The sequence below is a fragment of the Anarrhichthys ocellatus genome, unplaced genomic scaffold, assembly GCF_004355925.1.
Source record: "Anarrhichthys ocellatus isolate YVR2014 unplaced genomic scaffold, GSC_Weel_1.0 scaffold82, whole genome shotgun sequence".
Taxonomy (NCBI): Eukaryota; Metazoa; Chordata; class Actinopteri; order Perciformes; family Anarhichadidae; genus Anarrhichthys; species Anarrhichthys ocellatus.
In genome coordinates, this window is record NW_022280112.1 from 519,414 (window position 1) to 539,460 (window position 20,047).

Sequence of the window (20,047 nt, forward strand, 5' to 3'; positions counted from 1 at the left end):
AGCTGCTCATGAAATTTGAGGGATGTTGAAAATATCACAGAAAACGGTACGGAGGGACAAACAACCAAGAGTCTACAGCGTGTTGAGCGGTTTTCACTTAAAACCACAAATGTAATCCTCATAGTGGTAGTAGAGGAACATTCAGGGGATCAACAGAGTCGTTATGATTCATCCTCTGGGAACCATGAATGTCTTTATAATATCTCATGGCATGGTGTTTCAATCTGCGTGGCTATCTTGTGATTGACAGGTCTCTACCACGGTGTAGTCCAGTCTGGGAGCTTTCCGTGTTTTGACCCTTTCACAGTGTGTGTTTTCACTTCATGAAAGTCGATCATGATATCTTGGTTGCCTAAAATTGTCTCATTCAGCGTTCAGCTGCACTTAGCTCCACCCTCTCCGAACCAATGGATGATGTTATGGTGACTTTGTCCACTTTGAGTCTTTGAGTTTGTTTTGACATCAGTGGAAGAGAAGTTTATTGGTCAGACTCTTCTGATGTTCTTTCTCACTAGATAAGTCACTAAGAAGGAAACCCACCATCTGGTGAATTTGTATTTTAAAACACTCTTCCTCTAAACACATGTTATGAGCCGCTGAGTGACTGAAATGTCAAGGTTCCATGGGACGGCCATCTTGGACTGTAGTCAGTTAACGTAAAGTCAGAAGAATATTCCTGCATTCTTTTTTTGGAAACCCAAAACATTTATGTTTGATGTAAGAATCCATTTCATAATGCAAAAAATACAAAAATTGCACATCCAGCATTCAGACATAGAGTACTGTCGGACATGAAATGTGCCATAAAAAGAGAAGCATTGCTGATTGGTGTATAAAGTTTGAAAGATTTAACGAGCAGCTTTATGACTCACCGCAATTAGACAAACAAGATGTGTCCGGCCATTTGCAGTGTGTGCTCTATTTTATAAGTGCTCGTCAAAGGGGACGGCCCTAACTGGGGCGCACAGAGCCGGCCAGCAAGTCATTTAACATGCCCGGTGCATCCGCTGTCTGCAAACGCACGGGGCTGCTGCTAATCTACAGAACGACACCCGCAGGTGTGCGCTGGACTCGTGGCTGTGTTCTTTGCTTCGGCTGGTTGTATTTTCAACTTATTGCATGTTTTTAAATACAACATGAATTAGGAGATATTCCACATATTAATACGGTCCTGCCTGGCCCACTTCAATAAAGTACTGAAGCTGCAAAGCCTTTGATGACTCAGTGTATTCAAAGTAACAATTTGACTTTTATATTGGTAATAATTGAAGATAAATCTGACTAATGCAGTCCTTGTCTCGTTTCTATGGTGGCCTTGAGAGTCAAAACTCAACATTTCCAAAATCCCAATGACGTTCAGCAAAACCAGAAAATGTATCATTTCAGAATGTCAATATGTCCTTATGTTTTCTGTTTTGCTTTTGTGTTTTTGATTGAGTTGTCATTATATTTTGTGAAAATGTTGTGTTCTTTGAATGGCTGTTTTGTTTTGTGAAATACATGTTTGTCCTCCACAATGAAGCCCAATTGATCAAATGCCCAGAATTTAAATATTTACATGTACGAAGCAGCTTATGAGCATTCTCAAGATGCGAAGTCAGTTTCCATACATACTCACCTTCCACTTCTAAACATGTGCAGATACATCACTTTTTATTTTTTATTAAGTCATTACAACTTAAATTGAATGGACTCTTAATTGTTTGCAGACATAGACTATGTGTTGCCCTGACACTGGAGTTCAACACTAATGCCATCACGTTGCTTTATTCATGTCACAAGTGCTGCTAATAACACGCGTGTGAAGATCTGGGGGAGGAACTGCTCATAAGTGTTAGTTGTTAATAGTTGGTGTTTCTTTAAGGTGAAACTGACGAGCAGCCTGAAAAATTTCTGAGTTTGAGGAGAGATTTTTTCTGACAGACGCTCAACATGAGCCGAGTTACCTCCCGGCTACAGTCACCAGGACGTGTGGCCGAGTCAGTCGGTGCCATCACCCTAAATCACAACTGAATTTGTATGAACAGTGTATGTAAAGTCATGAAAAGGAGGGAAGTCCATAACACGATCTCCCACTGCACCATTATGACGGCAGGGTCGAACAAAGGCCCTCCTCCAGTATTGATGCCATTGTCAGAACCTCCACCATTCTAATCCTCACACATTTGAATCCAAACACCGCGGGGAATGTGAACCAATGTTTTCTTCACCGTTGCCTTCCTCCTCTTGGAGCACATGTGTGACTGCAGGGCAACAGAGCGGCAGCCTGTGGTTACTGATGAATCACCAACATTACAGGTGTTGTTTCATCACATTGTCCAACACACTTTCAGTGTTTGTTGCCCTGGCTGGATCTCAGCTCCTGCTTTAATGATACTAACTAATAATGGTTATTATCTTTCAAATATCACAGTAGTAGCTGAGAAGCTTGTTTTGAGGCTTTTATTTGATTTACTGCAAACTATTTCATTTTGAGGGATTTTGTTTTTCCTCACCTCTAAAGCTGTGTTCACACCAAACGCAAAGTGACATTTTGCCTTGTATTGCTGATTTTTGTCGTCCATTAGTGATTAAACAACATCAGGGTCTCAGCGCTGATGGACTTTTATGACACAATTTCTCGCCCTGGTTTAAATATTTAAACGCTCTTATAGGCGGATGGAGTGATTCCCTATTTGCATCATTCGTATCACTTCTTTCCTTCGACTTTGGATAAAATCACGCTGTAGGAAGACTTGTCTTTGTGTTTGGTGTGAACACACCATAAAGTATCTATTTCTTGCATTTCAGTTTGGAGCTACTTTCTTAAATTAAAGATATTTGACCTGCATTGAAGTCCAAAACGTGTCTTAGTGCTGTTTTTATTTTCATATTTGAACTCGTGGGATATTTTCTCATATCGTCCTGCTCTTCCATCCTCCCTCCCCCTGCTGTTTGCTCATCCACCCTCCACGTCCTTCTGCTTCCTCTCCCTTTTCCCCTTCTCTATCCTTCTCTCATTTCTACCCTCTCTCTTGTATCCTTCTATTCTTGTTTCTTTCCATCCCTACTCCCTCCGTCCTCCTCAGGATCCAGGTTCATTTTGTTGCAGGGGAGCCAGCTGGAAGCCTCAGACTGGCTGAACCCGGCACAGATCTTGTTGTACTACCAGCAGAATGCCAGCGGGCCCTGGGTCGGCGAGCTGTGCGGACGACGCCTCCTGGACCCCTGTGAGCACCAGTGTGACCCGGAGACAGGTGAGCCGAGGACACGACATAAATCAGCTCCGTCTCCTACCGGGATTGTTACCATGGTAACCTTATTGATTTTTAATTCAATAAACACGGTCTCTGCTCTCTGGCTTGACCCGCTTCCGTCGTCAAATCCACGGAGAACACAGTGAAGTTACAGTCGGTGATTCGTTGGCTCACTCTTTTATGCTTGCAAGTTAACCAGTAAACATGCAGTAGACTTGACATCTCAACCTATTTATTATGGTGCTTCAGGGTGAACTTTATTTATTTAAACTCTGTTTAACCTCTTTAAATCATATCTAATATTCATGGGGAATAAAAAAACTAACTTAGAAGAAGCCAAACTGATGCTAAACAAGAATCAGGTTATTTGATCATCAACAAAATGTAACATTCTGTTCAACCGTAGTCAGCCCAACTTACAAACCCTGTAATTCTTCAATTGGCTGTCAGACAAACAGCACTGGCCAGTAACACGAGTGGTGGTAACGTCAAGAAGGTGTTGCACTGATAAAGGCTCTATGACCCGATCTCATCGCCTTGTGCACCTGCGATGAAATCAAGTGTCTTCTCATTTTCTGTTGGCATTCAGGCATTCTTCCCTTGGCGTCACACAGCTGGCACTACTTCTTATAAAGCCCGGGTTCGAGAGCGCAAACATTGGTTGATCTAAATCTGTGAAAAAAAGAAAGAAAGCCAAATGTTATTTGCAGCGACAACTGAGCACGAAGCAAAGAGCCTGATGGCATCAAGATGAAAAATGTGAAGAAAAAGTCAAAGAGAAAGATGTCATAGTCGTCCATAGAACATGCAGTAACTTTGAAATGCAGAGCTTTCTAATTAATAATGACTCAATGACACATTAAGTTTGTTACGTCAACTGTATCAAACACAAGGTCATGGGTTCTCTTCCACCGAGTTTCATGAAAACCAGGCCAGTAGTTCCTCCATCATTACAACATGACTTCCATTAGGTTTTTTAGAACTTCAACCGCGTTTCCATAGCGATCTAAAGACTTAGGAATCTTAAGTTAGTCCGCTGACAAACACAAAGCAGCATGCCATGGGGCGAGTCCTGATGGTGGCTGCAGTTCAGTGTTTCTGAATCACATCTTGGGTTTTTTTACTGCTGCACGTTGGACGCAGTGAACGAAGTGCAGAGGAGAGCATCTACCTGCACACTAAATCATCTGCTGAGAGTTTGTTGGTTATTTATTTGTGCTTCAGAATGTAACCGCTGTGAAACAGAGGAAATAACTAATAAGTATTCAGAAAATAACTTGTACAGCACCGCTGCACCTTCTCTTTTATTACAATGAGCAAGAAAGTGAAGACAAAGCCTGACTGTACTTTGAATTATGTTAAAGGAAGAGAAATGCTCTCCCCTCGTCCTCAATGGTCCTGAATCGATATTTTGTTGGTTTATCAATGAAGCGCCGCACGAGTTGAAGATGATCATCCGCGCAAACCCCACCCTGAAGGTTCTTGTACTGCAGACCATGGCCTTTATAGGTGTCAAATGTCCCTTAATCTTAATTTAGACCCTGGTCCCTGCTGTCAAAATGCAGGAGGACTTCCAAAGGTTCTCAGTCCCTGTGGTCCACAGCATTGGCTGTGAACTCCCATGAACACCAAACATCTGACAAACTAGACTGCACCAATTTTCACTGAGATCATTTCATTTTTTGACAAAAACAGACATTTTTTGTGTATCATTAACAGATGGAATCATAAGGGCTTTAGAGGAACTTTTGACTGACATATTACCAGAACCAAAACTGACATGTATGCAACAATGGCTTGTGTCAAGCTATTTAATGTCGAGCATCAAAACATGACACCCTCACTTCTGCTGGTACGTCTTTGCTGTCAGGTGCATTTGTATTGTGGAGTGTTGTGTACGAGCCAAAATACTTGATGTCAATGGATTCTGTTTTCATACAGAGAGAGATAGGGGATATTCTTTACATAAAAGGCAGGTACATCTTATAGTATAGAATGGAAAATTAATGAGGCTCTTACTAATATGAAGTCAATACATTTGTGGTTGACAACAGGCAGAGAGAAGAGAGGTAGCGGGGGTAGACGGTCTTCATGTTCGGGCTGGTTTTGTTGATTTTGAGTTAGTGTTCAAATGTTGGAAGCAGAAATACGTTTCTAAAACATTACGCTTCTACGTCAAAACCTGCAGAGCTAGCATTAGCAGAGTATGTTAGAATGTCAATAACTAGAGTTAGCACTTCTATGCTACGCTGGCTACTGAAGGTCTACTGAATGTCCACTTTATAATTCCTTAATGTCATTGTCTTCTGTCTGGATCTCCAGGTGATGTGGTGGTTCACTTTCACACACTGTGATCTGTAGCTTTAGCTTCTATCTTTAGCTTTTTAACTGTTTTCTCTGCTGAATCAGTTTGACATCGTGGATTTATCCTTCAAACACATGTTGAACAACATGTTGTAGACCCTAAAGGTCTGCTTCTCTCTGAAATTGCATTTTTATTTTTTCCAAAAATGTGATCATATCTATTCAGGGAGTGCAGTTAGTGACAGTGTGGGCTCCATGGAGCTCTGACAGCTTGATGGAGTAGCAGCAGGCTTCGCGAAGGGTCAACTGGAAAAAAACAAATCCCTTTTGATGTCCCAATATTTCTTTTATCCATCAGGGTCATGCGGTTTTGAATTTTAGAACTCAATGGAAAAAAGGGAAGCTCCGCCTTCCTGCATGTGCAACTTAGTGGACAAGCAGCTGTGATATAATAACATTTTTGATGCACATTTGTGTTGCTTATTAACTAATTGTTAAAGACTTGTAATCTCGCTGTGGTTCGAGACGGTCTTGAGTCTCAGTGCAGCAGAAGGCCTCTAGAACTCGCGGCGCTTATCACTCGGCTTTAATTGTTTACAGGTGTGACCATGACTACGCTCCACGGCACTGCAGGGCCGGAAAATAGGAAAATAGATTGTCTGGAGCACTTGACCTGACTTTCCCCCGGGGGAGTTGTCTACGGAGCTGATCAATTAGTTTTCATGTCTCCACTGTCAACTTCATTTGTACTCCAGGGGACAACAGGAAAGACAAACCCTCTAGTTTAAACTGGATGCATTTTTCTGAGCAAAATTTAGAAAGGAAAAATCGTAGAAGATTAATTAATTATGGCAGATAAACTGTCGTTGCGTTTGTCTCGAGCTGCTGGAGCGGGAACAAATCTGGAGGTTTCACAAAGGCCAAGGAGTAATTTGCCAAAATGAGATTTCCTTCTTGGCGCTCCTTCATCTCGTGTGTAATCGTGGCCCAATTGTTTTTGCCTGGATAGATGAAATCAAATTAGAATCCATCAGATTGTGTACTCGAGGAGCAACAGTCCAGTTTTATTTCACATGTCGGAGCAGAAAGAACACAATGAGGTCTCAGCAACAGTGACAGAAAAAAACATGGATTCTTGATACTTAACAGAAAAGCAAACATTAAAAAACCACAGAAGAAAATGAAATAGCATGTCTAATAGGCCTGACTTGGTAATTATGGCAGTAGCACAACCACAGTCATGGCATCCAATATAGTTTAATTACAGTTCAACTCATAAAAGTCTCCATTATTATGATGGAAACATCTGGTGGATTAACACAGCAAAATAAATTGTAACTATGTATTTTACTGCGACAAATTCAAATATATTGTAGAATATCCTGAAGCTGGGCTCCCTCCAGTGTTTTCTCTGTGTCTCCCAGCCTTTGCACACTGACATGGCTCCTCCAGCACCACCTCTGTCCCAGCTCTGTCTGCTCAGTAGATGGAGTTTGGAGAACCAGCACTGACAATGTGATGCATTTAAGACATCTAAAATCAATATCAGTTTAAGTGTATGCTATATTTCTAATGTTTTACCATACCTGCTTTACCATACCTTCAGACAACTCTTTCTGATGGGGGAATCTCATCTATGCTCTCTTCAAAGCCACGAGACTCCTTTGACATAAACGGTCATTCTACCTCTCAGAACACAGGAGTCGCCTCCATCAGTTATAGTTTGTGTTATTGTGCGACTTTGGTTAGTTCAGTTCCACCAAAGACACACAATAACACAAACATACTAATAAATGAATAAATAACACTTTTTCAAGTTTTCAACACTTTAAGCCTAAAAGTTAAAGACCAGCAACTCCTGTGCTCTGTGAGGTAAAATGAAGAGAGCACAGATCCCGGCGTCAGTTCCTCGTCAGTGAGGGCTGTCTGACAGCGTGATACATATTCTAAATATAGAGTACACATGATGTCTGAAATACGTCCACAGCATTGCATTGCTCCCGTCTGTTTCTCTGGCGTGTCGACTTTCATCTACTGCAGTCAACACACTGAAGATGGATGGGTACCCTCATACAACCCCACTGCAAGTAGTCCGAACCCCCCCCCACCCTTTAAAGAGAAACTTTAGAGAGAGACCAGAATGTGTGGTAGAGGAGCCTCCACTGGATGAGCGATGGGTTGGAGGGATGGATGTACTGTAAGCTTGATGGCGTGCCTGAAATGACTGATGGACGTTGAGGGAAAGCAACATGTCAACTTTTGATCGATGCTGCATTATGTACATTTTTTCTTTGCGACCTTAAAAAAGGGAAACTTGAAAAAGCGCAGAGTGAGAAGTAAATCCATCTCAGGACGATGTTGTTGTACTTCTGTCACGGGATTTCACGGATAGGACCCAAACGCAAGACCACAGGAGACAGAGTCCGATGTAACGGATTTTATTTTGAAGGTGTGTGAAGGTGTGGAGCCCGTGGTCCGACACCGGAGGGCAGGCAGATCGACGTTGTGATGTCCCGTGGCTCGACACCGGAGAGTACGCAGATCGACCAGTACTCTACACCCGTAGCAGAGAGGAGAGAGATTAGTTCAGGAAGGAACAACGGGGTTCAATTTACGGAACGGCGGTGGAGGCTACCGAGGCAGAAGACAATACGGACTGACAACCCAGGCCTGCAAGACCAGGGTTGATATGCTGCTGGGTAACGAGCCAGATTGTCCGCAGCTGTGCATCCATCAGGGCGGTGGCAATGGGAGGTGTCTGGAGGAAGGCCTGAGAAAACAACACCAAGCACATGGCACAACAAAACAAAGGAGAGGAGATTGGGGGGAAACAGAGGTTAACACACAATGGGTCAGACAGGGATCCTGCCAACTGCATTTCATATTTACTGAACTCTGAGACCACGTGACTCACAACGGCTTACGATTCATATCTGGTGACAAAATCACTGGCACAGGCTGTCGGCTGAATACCTGAACCAGAGACTGATGTGAAATGCAGCGGGGCTTTGAGAGCAGTGGCTTGACCTGCAACCTCTGGATGATAGACGCTGCGTGCTGGGAGAATTCAACTCTGATCCTTTAGTAAATCATTAATCATCCAGTCGTTATTAGAGAATGTGTGACTTATGAAAGAAAAACAACACCAAAATCCCAAACTATGTGGAATATTTTATGAGCTTTTATGTACAGAAAATACATTCATTGGTTTTTACAGAGAAAATATTTTTATTGTGACTGCCATTTAAATCAACTCCAGTTTTTACGATGCATTTCTAAAAAGCAACATAAAATCGTACCAAAATGTTGAAAAAGCCTGTACGTTGTGCTAAAATTCCTGAGACCATAAACTCGTGTTTCCAATGTTTACTGAGGTAATAAATCAAGAGAGAAGTAGAGTCATTTTCTCATAGACTTCTATACAACCAGAGGGGTCACCCGTGATGGTCAGTAGAGAGAATGCAGCTTTAACACGTGAAGCTTTGGCTTCACTTTTCAGAACTGGAGGCATGATAGTTCCACAAAAGACAAGACAAAACATCAGGATCGCCCCTTGGTGGCTGGCTGTGAGTTTAGAAAGCACTTTATTTCATATGCGGCTATATGATGTCATTTAAATTATTGATCAGTTATCTGTTGATCACCTTCATTCATTTGTGTGAAGCCAAAATCTTGTTTGCGATTAATATTCAATTAATTGTGCACGTAATTTGAACCCAAATAAAATGTCATCTTTGTAGTGATGTGTTTAAAAGTAGTTATGATGTAATCTGTACGGTGCTACTGTATGAATCTATTCTTTCCTCTGCTGCCATCACATACAATCGATGGAGAATAGAAGAGAGTCACAGTCATTTTATAAAGGATACCGATATTTTGTAATGCTTTATTTCAACCAGCTTCTCTTTTTAATAAAACATTTCCCTCTCCCTCTCGCCTCTCTGGCCCAGCCTCCTCTGGTACGCATGTGCAGCTACTGTACACACTGCTTTATTCAAGCTACGCTGCACATTCAAAGTCCAAACGATGAGAGCAGCATCCTGATAAAACAGAATTGCAGAACACTGTGTTGTTTAACAAGCTCTTTATCACTCTCTCAGCCAGTGAATACATTTTGATCTTTCCCTGAATCCACTCTGCAGAAAGCGGGAGCCTGTAAAACAGAATAACAGAGCGTGTCTCGTTGTTTTACAAGTCCTTTAAAAGTCCTCATCTCTGCAAATACATCTCCCACACGCTTTATTTTCTTCTGATTCTAATCGTTCAGAAGACATTAAAACATTAATTCCAATGATCTCCTGTCATACATAAGTTCTTAAGGTTTTTTTAAGTTTTTGATCTGAAAATGTTTTTTTTTTTTAATATGACACGTCCTCTGTCCCCGTGGAGGAGTTGACAGCCTCGCCAGCAAAAAACTGGCTTCTCACTTATAAAAATAGCTTTGGCTTGATGAAGACGGAAAATAAATAAATATATAAGCTGCACAGTGCATGACAGAGGCGAAGCAAGAAACTAAACTTCAAATAAGTCATCAAATGAGCCTTAAATAAGTATCCGCAACTTAATAATCAACCCAGAGTTAACTGATTCTAGGATTCAAGTATTAGAATGTATTCATACTTTTTTTTCTTTTTACCAATCCCTAATGAATAATTTTAGTGTTACCTGTTGTCTTGGAAAGTCTCCGCCGCTGCGTCACTCAAAGTTTAAGTTCAGGGAGAAGTCACCCATTTCAAGTGTCTTCCTTGTTTTGCATCCATTATTCAGCAGCCCGACGCTCCCCCCTGGGCAACACAGAGTGAGCTCCGAGACCTTTAAATGAATCAAAAAGCCGGGGCCCGATGTGTCTCACGCCTGCCCTTCTTGGCATCATTTCTGAGACTCGCCTACGCACTTAAATCCACACTGTGCCCCCGCTCCTTTAAAAACTGATGTATGGACCGAGCGGGACTGGCAAGGCGAGGCCTCGGTAATTGTGTTGTATTTTTCACATGATGCATTCTTAACGAAACTGTTCTGCATACGCGCACTCGTGTGTGTGTGTGTGTGTGTGTGTGTGTGTGTGTGTGTGTGTGTCAGTGTGAGACTGAGTGGGCTGCAGGGGGATGCAATGGTGCTATAGATGGCGTAAATCCAATCCTTATTTCTGCAGAATGAGATGAAAGCGGAAATGCTCTGTCTGTGAGAGACATTAAACAAGACGCTGGACGCTTTTAACTACAGACTGGTCATCAGAAATGGACGCAGTCGTCGTGACGTCACCCATCCGTTTTGAAGCCTCGAGTTCGGAGTTCGATTTCGGAAGTTGCCATATTTGGAATGTGGAGGAGTGACGTAGAGACGCCGTATACGTCTGGGTAGCGACCTGGCAATCACAGTGTAGCCCCGCCCTAAAGCATACCCTGCTTTATGGTCTGTTTGACTCTAAATGGAGCATAATTTACTAAATGAACATCATGCTGTATTGAAGAAGACTTGAAACTAGAGATTGAGACCATAAACTCATGTTTGCAATGTTTACTGAGGTAATAAATCAAGAGAGAAGTAGAGTCATTTTCTCATAGACTTCTATACAACCAGAGGAGTCGCCCCCTGATGGCCAGTAGAGGGAATGCAAGTTTTAAGACATGAAGCATCGGCTTCACTCGTCAGAACCGGAGGTCGCCACCTGGCTTCAATGCATGAATGTCTCCTTTCCTGCAGAGTCCTAAATCTGGGCGCTTTAGAGGGGGCCGATGTTTCACGGGCTGGTTTCGCTCCAGAGTGTGTTTGGACTGTGTGAAACACGAAAGTTCATATCGCACAGCCGTAAATGCAAGTTCCCACATCATAATACTCGTAATGGATCGGCGTGCGGTGCTGATGAGCTGAGTAATTTTGACACAACAATGTGTGAAGAAAAAGCATACTTCCACGCAACAGATCAAAGGTTATTTAAGGGAAATCTGTAAATTTTGCTCAGTCTGGTCGCACTAACAACACTTCTGTTCCATGTGTGTGTGTGTGTCATAAGGTGACAAATAGCCGGGTGGGGACGTGATGGAAATAAAGTCTGGAGCTCAGAAGCTGGCTCAGCGCCTGCATATTTAGCAATTAGGGGCCGTAACACCTCGTGAGTGTAGAACAAGTTTGAGCTGGAGTGCCGTGACCTCAGAGCGTGATGAAACGGCAAATAAAAGCAAGGCGAGGCGTTGAGCTTTGTTCAGCTGGCTTTGTAACAAATCTAAATGAAATGCTAAAGCTCCTGTCATCTCATTGCTTTTATTCATTTTATTTTTTTTCTGGACACAATTTACGCTGTCAGTCAAATTGTGAAATTGCCTTCCTAGTGTCAAACATTGCAGCTCTCTCGCTGCACATTTAACAACGCAGCAAAGTAGAAATGATGTTAAGAGAGGGGGCGGTTTTCAGTTCCCTACCGCACATCACTCAGGTGATGTTTCAGGGGAAACACGTTTTGCATAAGGTTGGAAGGGCCGAGCGTTTGATTGAATGAGGTAGCTAAGCAAAATGCAGCTGCTCTCTCAAGAAATGTTAAGTATGAATTTCCACAAAATAAATGACAGTTACCAACATGTTGTGAACACACACATTAAAAACTAACACCTATAAAAGGTAACATATGTATGATATTAACAATTTGAAGAAGGTCAATTTATTTTGCATATATGCATATTTACATAACACAATATGTAGAATTCTAATATTTACTAAAATGTCAAGATTTAGACCTGAATTCATTAACAACACAACTATAAACCATTTTCAGCTGGAAAGGTAGTGGTTAGGGATTTTTTATATTCTCTAAATTTTGATTTGTTAATAAACTACATTCTAGCCTCACTGATTTTAAGGGTCCTCACACTAGGTTTTTTTAAATACATTTTTTATGAAGATCCCTATAATGATTAAATGTAATGTTAAGTTAAATATACCAAAAAAAACAACAACTTTGCTCTCTGGTGGACAAGCTAGGCTATGGAACGGTTTCTAAATGACCTCAACCTTCAGCATCTTTGTACCACAGTTTCTTGTTATTTAGCGGGAAACTCGTGTGTCGATTACAGATTACTGGTGAAGATCATCTGGCTAAACTGTTGACTTGATTTAAAACCTGGTCATCTGTGTTTCCGAGTTTCTTTCCCCCATCACAATCCAACAGTTATTTTTTGTGAGCAAAATGTTCTCATTACGGATCGACATGAAGAACAACTATGACAACAGAATCCAGCTCTCAGAATTTCAGCAGTTTGGTGGAATGTTTTGTTTTCTGTCCCTGCTGTTAGTAATAGTTTGCTTTTAAATTGAATGAACCAAGTTATGGAGCTGAAGTGCTGACCAGTTTCTTTGAGTCATGTGGCTGGACATTACACAGTGCGCTTGTATATGATCGTTGTTACCTGGCAGGTAGCCTTGTACCTATTTGACGTTGACATATCAGCCACTACAAGATGTTGTTGCAGCTTCTGGCCAGACTGAAAAAGTAAAGGAATTTTACAAAGTGCTTTTTTCCCCATTCGTCATCCTCCTTCACTGGCTAAGCACCTCAACTAATTGAAGCACTCAAATTGCTTTGTGTTGTTGATCAAAAAAAAAAGACGAACTGTTGGATGTTTGTAGAGCTTCTACAGTTGCGTGTCCTTGAGCGGCAAGGCACTAAGTGTCCACTCTCTCCTTTTGTCTTTGTGTCAAGTAAGATGATCTTTTTTTCTCCTTTGCTTCACTCGACCCAGTCAACTGTCATGAACACAAGAGCAAGCACAGATCTATCTTCACTATAGTGCTATCGAATATAAACGGCCTTGAAAAATCCCAAACTGCCTTCGTCATTTCTTTTTTCTCCGTTCGAGCACCACGAGCGGGGCAATCAGCGAGTATGATTTCCTTTAGCCTGGCAGGTTCTGACAGCTGACCTTTATCCATTAACAGTGGTGTATAAGCCCAGGGCCTGTGCCCTTCACTTGCCTCCTATTGAGCATGAGCAGAGCATGTTGTACACGTTACCCCCGAGTAACCCTCTAAACCGCAGGTGAAGCCCCATCACTCATACCGAGCAAAGTCAAGGCCGGCATTTCTCCTGGGTGCTGACGGCGGAACAAAAAGCTGATGCTTTGCTGTTCTTTGCAAAAAGTCTTCACTCGACAGGAGGATGTCAATATAGAGCATGCACCCAATCCACATCTGTTGCTCTACACCCATTGGTGAGGCGTTGGACGTTGTTTTGTTATTCAGCAAACATGTATCAGTAGGTCAATCTTAGAAATATCCATCCTGTCTTCATATGAAGCGATCCCACTTGGGGTCCGGAACCAGGGTTTTACAAACCCTTTTTCACTGCCTCCATTTGTAAGCAGTTATTGTTGAGCAGTGTTGCATGTGATTAGCAATTACCCCAGAATGTTGCCTAAGGCCTGAGCGCTTAGTGGATTTTGGGAAGACGAGGTCCCCAGACAAGTTTTTCTTTGGTAAATCATGACCAGTGCCAAGTGTCTATTCATTAGACTAATCACTGATCCAATCCCTTCCCTTTTAGGTAGGGGATGTCATTCAGTCAATGGGACCAGTCAGATAACTGTGAAAAACTGAGCCTATTAAAAGTAGACATTGGGAGTAAGGATTCAGAGTTAATTTCAGCATTTACTCTCCGGCTGTCTGGCAGTCTTCTTCATTGTGCAATTAAGCTCCAGGAAGTGAAAATAAAGAAAGTTACTAAGGAACCCAAAGAAGTTGACAAAGTGGTTTGATGTGTCAAGTGAGAATTATTGTGTTTTTTTATTTGTGATTTACTCTCACAGGCAGATCAACATGATGCATCATTGTGGGGCTTAAAAGAAAGACGTTTTGCTACAAAGACTAGTTGGGTGTCAGAGTGTCAGTGTTCTCACTCCAACATAACAAGGAAGCTGTTTTTAGACACAAAACGAAGTGGAGTTTTTCAGGATATGCCATTTGGCCAATAAGAAAAGGAGCAGCAGCTCTGTGCGCGACAGCTCAGACAGACTGATTACCAAAACTTGCCAGAACCCCCCCCCCCTCTCTCCTTTCTCCTCCTGGGTCTGTAAATTGGGGGAGTCACACAACTCAGGTTAACTGCAAATGTGCGCTCAAGTCTAAGGACCTTTTGAACCTTTTGTAGGGCTGTGTATTTCCTCTTTCTTTGTTTGCATTCACACTGCCTCTAAATGTGGCCTCATGTTGGAAAACTGCACAACATAATTCATCTTGTTTAAAGTTAGTCCGTCTTCTTGACAATATTCTTATCACGCCGGCATTTTTATAAAGATGTGAAAGACAATGATTTAAGAAAGCGAGCTAAAGAAATAAGAAATGGTGAAGAACTAAAAGTTGAAATAGAGGTTTGGTGACGTGGCTTCTCTCCAAGCCGCTGCAGCTGGCGAGCTAACTAGCACCATGCTAGCTAGCGGTGAACATGCCAGTGCTAATCAGCCCAACATTAGCCATGTGAGCTAGCTCATTTGCTAACCGTGCTAGCAAATAAGCTAGCTGTCACGAATACTGGTTTGAGAGGACACTAACAATAATAAAACATAGATTTTCCTTTGTATCTCTAAGTTGGACTAAAGACGGACTTTTAATTTAGTATATTTTTCTCAAAGTATTCTAAATGTATTGATACATATGAACCCGTACTGTGGATTGAACCGAATTGCGAGCTGACTGCATTGATGTAAAACGCTATGTATTGTGCTTGCATTAGCTTTAGGTGTGGACGCATTTATTGGATTCAGAGCTTTTTGGTTTGAGGTTCAAATCATTACTAAGCAAACAAGTCCTTCCTTTTCCAAAGTTATTTTCAGGCTAATGGTGGTTTATGTTCAGACAATCTGTCATACAGTATGAGGACCATCGATTTTCCACCCAAGACAACAAATAGTTGAAAAAAGAAAACCCTCATACATTGAGGTTTCCATGTCACAACAGTGTGAAAGTGAGCTAGTGTTTCACACATTGCGTCCTTCTCAAACCTGTCAGGATACCATCCATTGGCATGATACACGGCGGGAGCACCAAGCGCTTTCATAAGTTGCCATGGCCCGGATATTGACAGCAGTAGCTCCTTTCAAAACGCTCCTGCTGGAAAACTTCGTGGGCTTTAGCTGAGAAGATATTGCTTTGACAGAAATATGGCTCAAATTGCAGAGAAAAACCAACAACGACTACATCATTAACGATAAGAGATGAGTGCGTTTTCTCTAACCGCTTGAAGAGGATCATCTTTTGGATGGCTCTCATGGAGTAGAATTAAAAGGAGAGAAGCAAAAAGGACATCTCCAGTGAATTAAAAAAAGGCTTGACTATAATGAACACACGATTGAATCCCTGCCTTTCTGTTTGCAGGAGAATGCCTTTGCCTCGAAGGCTACATGAAGGACCCGGTCCACAAGCACCTCTGCATCCGCAGTGAGTGGGGGCCTAATCAGGGGTAAGTTATGGTAATCACCCCATGGTTTACGATTGTTCATTATCGGGCAGAGGAAATGTTGGGAGAGTCCTTTGCAAAGATGGAGTCCTCCCTACACGTCAAACAAGGCCATTCATTGGGTTGGCCAGATAAAGCCTAACGAACGGTGATGTCGCCAATAAATATTCTGAATCAGACAAAATCATTTGCTTAGTCATAAAATGATTTTAAAAAAGGTCAGACAGGAGTATACATTCACACATTACAGTCTCACAAATCACATATCACATATCACAAACCACACTGACGAAAGGAAATGTAGTGGAAGGCTCAAACATGTTTACCTCATGGTAATAAATACAGCCTCTTTCAATGTCAAATGATGGATGGTCGTCAGGTTTCTGTCTGCGAGACAGAGATCCTCATGATTGGTCCTGAAAAGCCAATTTTCTTGGGCCTCTATCTTCAAATATATGCCACACATATATGAGAAGTCTTTTTCAACACTGACTTAACATTTGAAAAACAAATAAATGATGTCATTAGTCTTTTTCCACAAGAGGTCGATAGCGGAAATGAAACTTTTTGCCTCTCTTGGGGATCTGGAGACCATCTTTCTAGCCTTTATTACTTCATGTCTTCAAGAAGAGATCTCTGGGTCTCCCTTTACTGGGTTCCAGTCAAAAACAGAAACATATTTGAAGATTCTTTCATTTGTTTTCGATCCATTTCATTGACTAGCAACATGATCTCAGTCCCTATTCTACACCCAGACCTCTCTGATCCTTGTCATTTATAAGTTTTATTACTAAACTTTTTTGAATGCTTCTTTTTACAAATACATTTGACTGAATTGAAATTTAGTTGAAGGTACTTTGGAAGTAATTAACAAACCTACTTATAGAACTTTCCTGCCTGGCTGACCATACTACATTGTTGGGATGTCACAATGCCAAAATTCTAAAAACTGTGACTGTACTCATTTTCATAGAATAGCATCGGTACTGTTAGGGATTGAGACTGACGCCGTCCCGCCGTCCAGGGGACCATAGAAACTGTGTTTGGGATAGGGGGCACACGCTAAGTCCTGGTTAACGTTAGCTCTTAGCTGTTAGACTTCAGTAAGCATCACAGTCCTGCTCGGAGCTAACAGCTAACATTAACGCGAGGTGCCATCTATTAAGATCAAGATGCGCTCAGGCCCTATTCAACACAAATAAGTATTGGGCGAAAGTAAATTCTGACGTTATCATAATGTGTTCAAATGAACTTGGTATTGAGTATCTGGTATTGTGACATTGCTGTGCTTTGTTCATTTATTTGAGAATAATTGAAGTGGTAATCCAGTGATTTGATACAGACTTGAGGAACCCACAAGAGACTGATTTTTAAAATAAATTTTGTATTAAAAACTGAAGCAGCAGAGGCTGAGAAATTTTAACTATTCGTATGGATTAAGCTCCAACAATCTGAGATCCTACAATTCCCATAATGCAATCAGTAGCATCCTTTCATTACATCTAATTTCTTTCAAATTCACAACTCCACTTTGAAACGCAGACTTTGCAGTTATGAATTTATTGTCTCCAAGCTAAACACAAGATATGACATCACTGTGACATCAACAGCGGTCGTTTCTTGCTGATTTGACAAAACTCTGTCAGAGCCACAGCTTTATTTTCATAGGCTGAGAAGTACTGGACTCCCCATGAAGAGTAATTCTGTCTTTCCGTCTAAAATTGGAGTGCCTCTAAACCAAAAAACACTTTAAGTCATTAGCCTAAAAAGACAGTCGTATGAGTTTTATCAAACAATAAATCACTCTTAGGCTGATGGTGAGTCAGTAAAGTTGTGGGAGCTTTATCCCGCTTTTTGGTCTGCTCATGTCTGGGTGCAAGGTCACTTCTTTTACATTACAATAATGATTTCAAGCGATCACTTGATATCGCTTGGCATTGAAAAATGCTGTTTCAGACCCCGTCCCAGGAAGCCATATAAACGCCTAATTGGGTTCACATCTGCTTGTTAGAAAGTCCTTGACATTTGGCTAACACCACCGACATAGTGCCAACCGCCGGGTGATCCCTCAGTGTGTGTGTGTGTGTGCGTGTGTGGTGGGGAGGGGGCTACTGCTCCAGAAAGTACTGCTCACGTCAGATAAACAGTGTTGAGCTATAGGACAGTTCCCTCTGTGGCCACACATACCATGGGATTACTACTGGATTATAATTGGATGACTTTTATTCAATTAGTTGTCTGTCAACCTTGTACTTCCAGTTCTGACCAGATTCGGGCTTTAAGAAAAGATACGAATTTATCAACTCTCAGAGAATATGTCATACTGTTGTTACCGTTGCATTTATTTCTTTTAAAATGTTATGACTTAGTTCTTGTTATAGTATTGTTATTAGTTAACTGTCAGCAATATTATTTCATATGAGTGTCAAGGCCCCCCTGGCTTCTCTTACAAAATGTCACTCAATAAGACACGTACCAACCAGGAAGATACTCAAAATGACTCAATGAGACGCAAAGCAACCACAAAAAGGCACAAATTGACCAAGAAGAGCCACAAAATGTTAACAAAGAGCCACAAAATGACCACAAAGAGACACAAAAAGACACAAAATGACCACAAAGAGACACAAAATGACCACAAAGAGACTTGCGTAGGACAGATGGAGGGGCCTTTTGCTTGTCGATGCCCAGGGATCCATTGTCTCATAATCCACCTCAGCTTCTTTTTGTGAAGAGAGAACAAAATACAGGCATGTAAAAAGAATAACATGAAAGTATAAGGAAACAAAACTGTAAAATAATAAAGGTAGTAGATATATCTGTCAATGCTATACAGGTCGTACTAATATATCAACTGATTGTGTCATACTGTTACCATGGCAGCTATCCCTTTTCAAATGTTTTGGGATTTGGAAATGTACACTATGAAAGTGATTATGAATTGAAAACTTCAAATGTTGAGGCAGCAAACAAATCATTTTTGTGACAAATTGAACGCAATATCAAAAAGTTAAATAAAAGTGTTAAATAACTGACTAAGTTCAACGCAAAATGAATCAATTTTGAAATTATACTTTGTCAAAGATTTTATTAATTAGTTCAAGTCATCATCACAACTTCATCATCATGATATATTTGTCCAAGGGGATGTTCCAGGTGTCATAGATTTGTCTCACGTCATTAAATTGTTACCATTTTGTACCAAACTGTAATTTAGATGACGGGTTGCAAATGACCCCGTAATTAGATTGATTCAAACACATCTTGCCGTGTAAGATTAGTGAATTACAATCGGAGGAGCATCATTACTGTCCATGACATCACCAGCGTGCCGTTTCCTCTTCACTTCCTCTGTAACCCATGCCACCACTGTGCATGCTTCTTTTTTCCTCTACATTTTTTGTGAGACATCTTAATTTCCTGTCAGCCCACCCAACTGTGCACCTCTGTATCTCGTTTCCCCTGGTGCTCTCCCTGTGTCAGAGTGTGACAGGGTGGGTGGGGGGGTGGGGGCACCCCCGGGGTGACTTCAATGTTTAATGACCACAGCCCGCGGTGCGGAAAGTGTCCCCGATGTTCTTTTTTGCTTACAGTGGTGCAGGAGATTGCTCGGAATGACATCGGGCCCCTGTCACTTCGCCTCCTCGCTCTCACTTCGCAAGACTGTTTAGTCCCCGAGCTGCCACTCCCCATTAATCTCCATCATTCTCCCTCTCTCACCCCTGCCTCTTGGCATTAGTCTCGTCCCCTGCCATGTCCCCCCCCCCTCTCTCTCTGTCTCTCTCTCTTTGTTTTTTTCCAACGTCTGCTCTCTCCATCACCCTCTGTGTCTCTCCTCCCATCCCCTCTCATCCCTCCCATCCCTCTCATCCCCTCCCATACCTCCCATCACCTCTCATGCCTCCTATCCCTTCCCCTGGTAAATAGGTGGGAGCCACAGTCACATTGGGTGTCAGCTGCTACCGAACACATTTCTCAATCAGCATGTTTACACAGAGCCTGCGTCGTAATGCTGCTTGTTATTGGTGGTGCTGTTGGGGGGGGGGGGGGGGGGGGGGGGGGGGGG

The 20,047-nt window shown here is 41.9% G+C and overlaps 1 protein-coding gene across 10 annotated transcripts in view; it reads left to right on the plus strand.

The window, feature by feature from the left end:
- The window catches only part of astn1 (astrotactin 1), a 366,216-nt gene that overhangs the window by 98,642 nt on the left and 247,527 nt on the right, over positions 1 to 20,047 (plus strand). For all 10 annotated transcript variants that reach the window (XM_031874553.1, XM_031874560.1, XM_031874561.1 and 7 more), the window contains 2 exons: positions 3,069 to 3,236; positions 15,900 to 15,984. In XM_031874553.1, the coding sequence (XP_031730413.1) occupies positions 3,069 to 3,236; positions 15,900 to 15,984 (253 nt within the window). The remainder of the gene's footprint in view (positions 1 to 3,068; positions 3,237 to 15,899; positions 15,985 to 20,047) is intronic.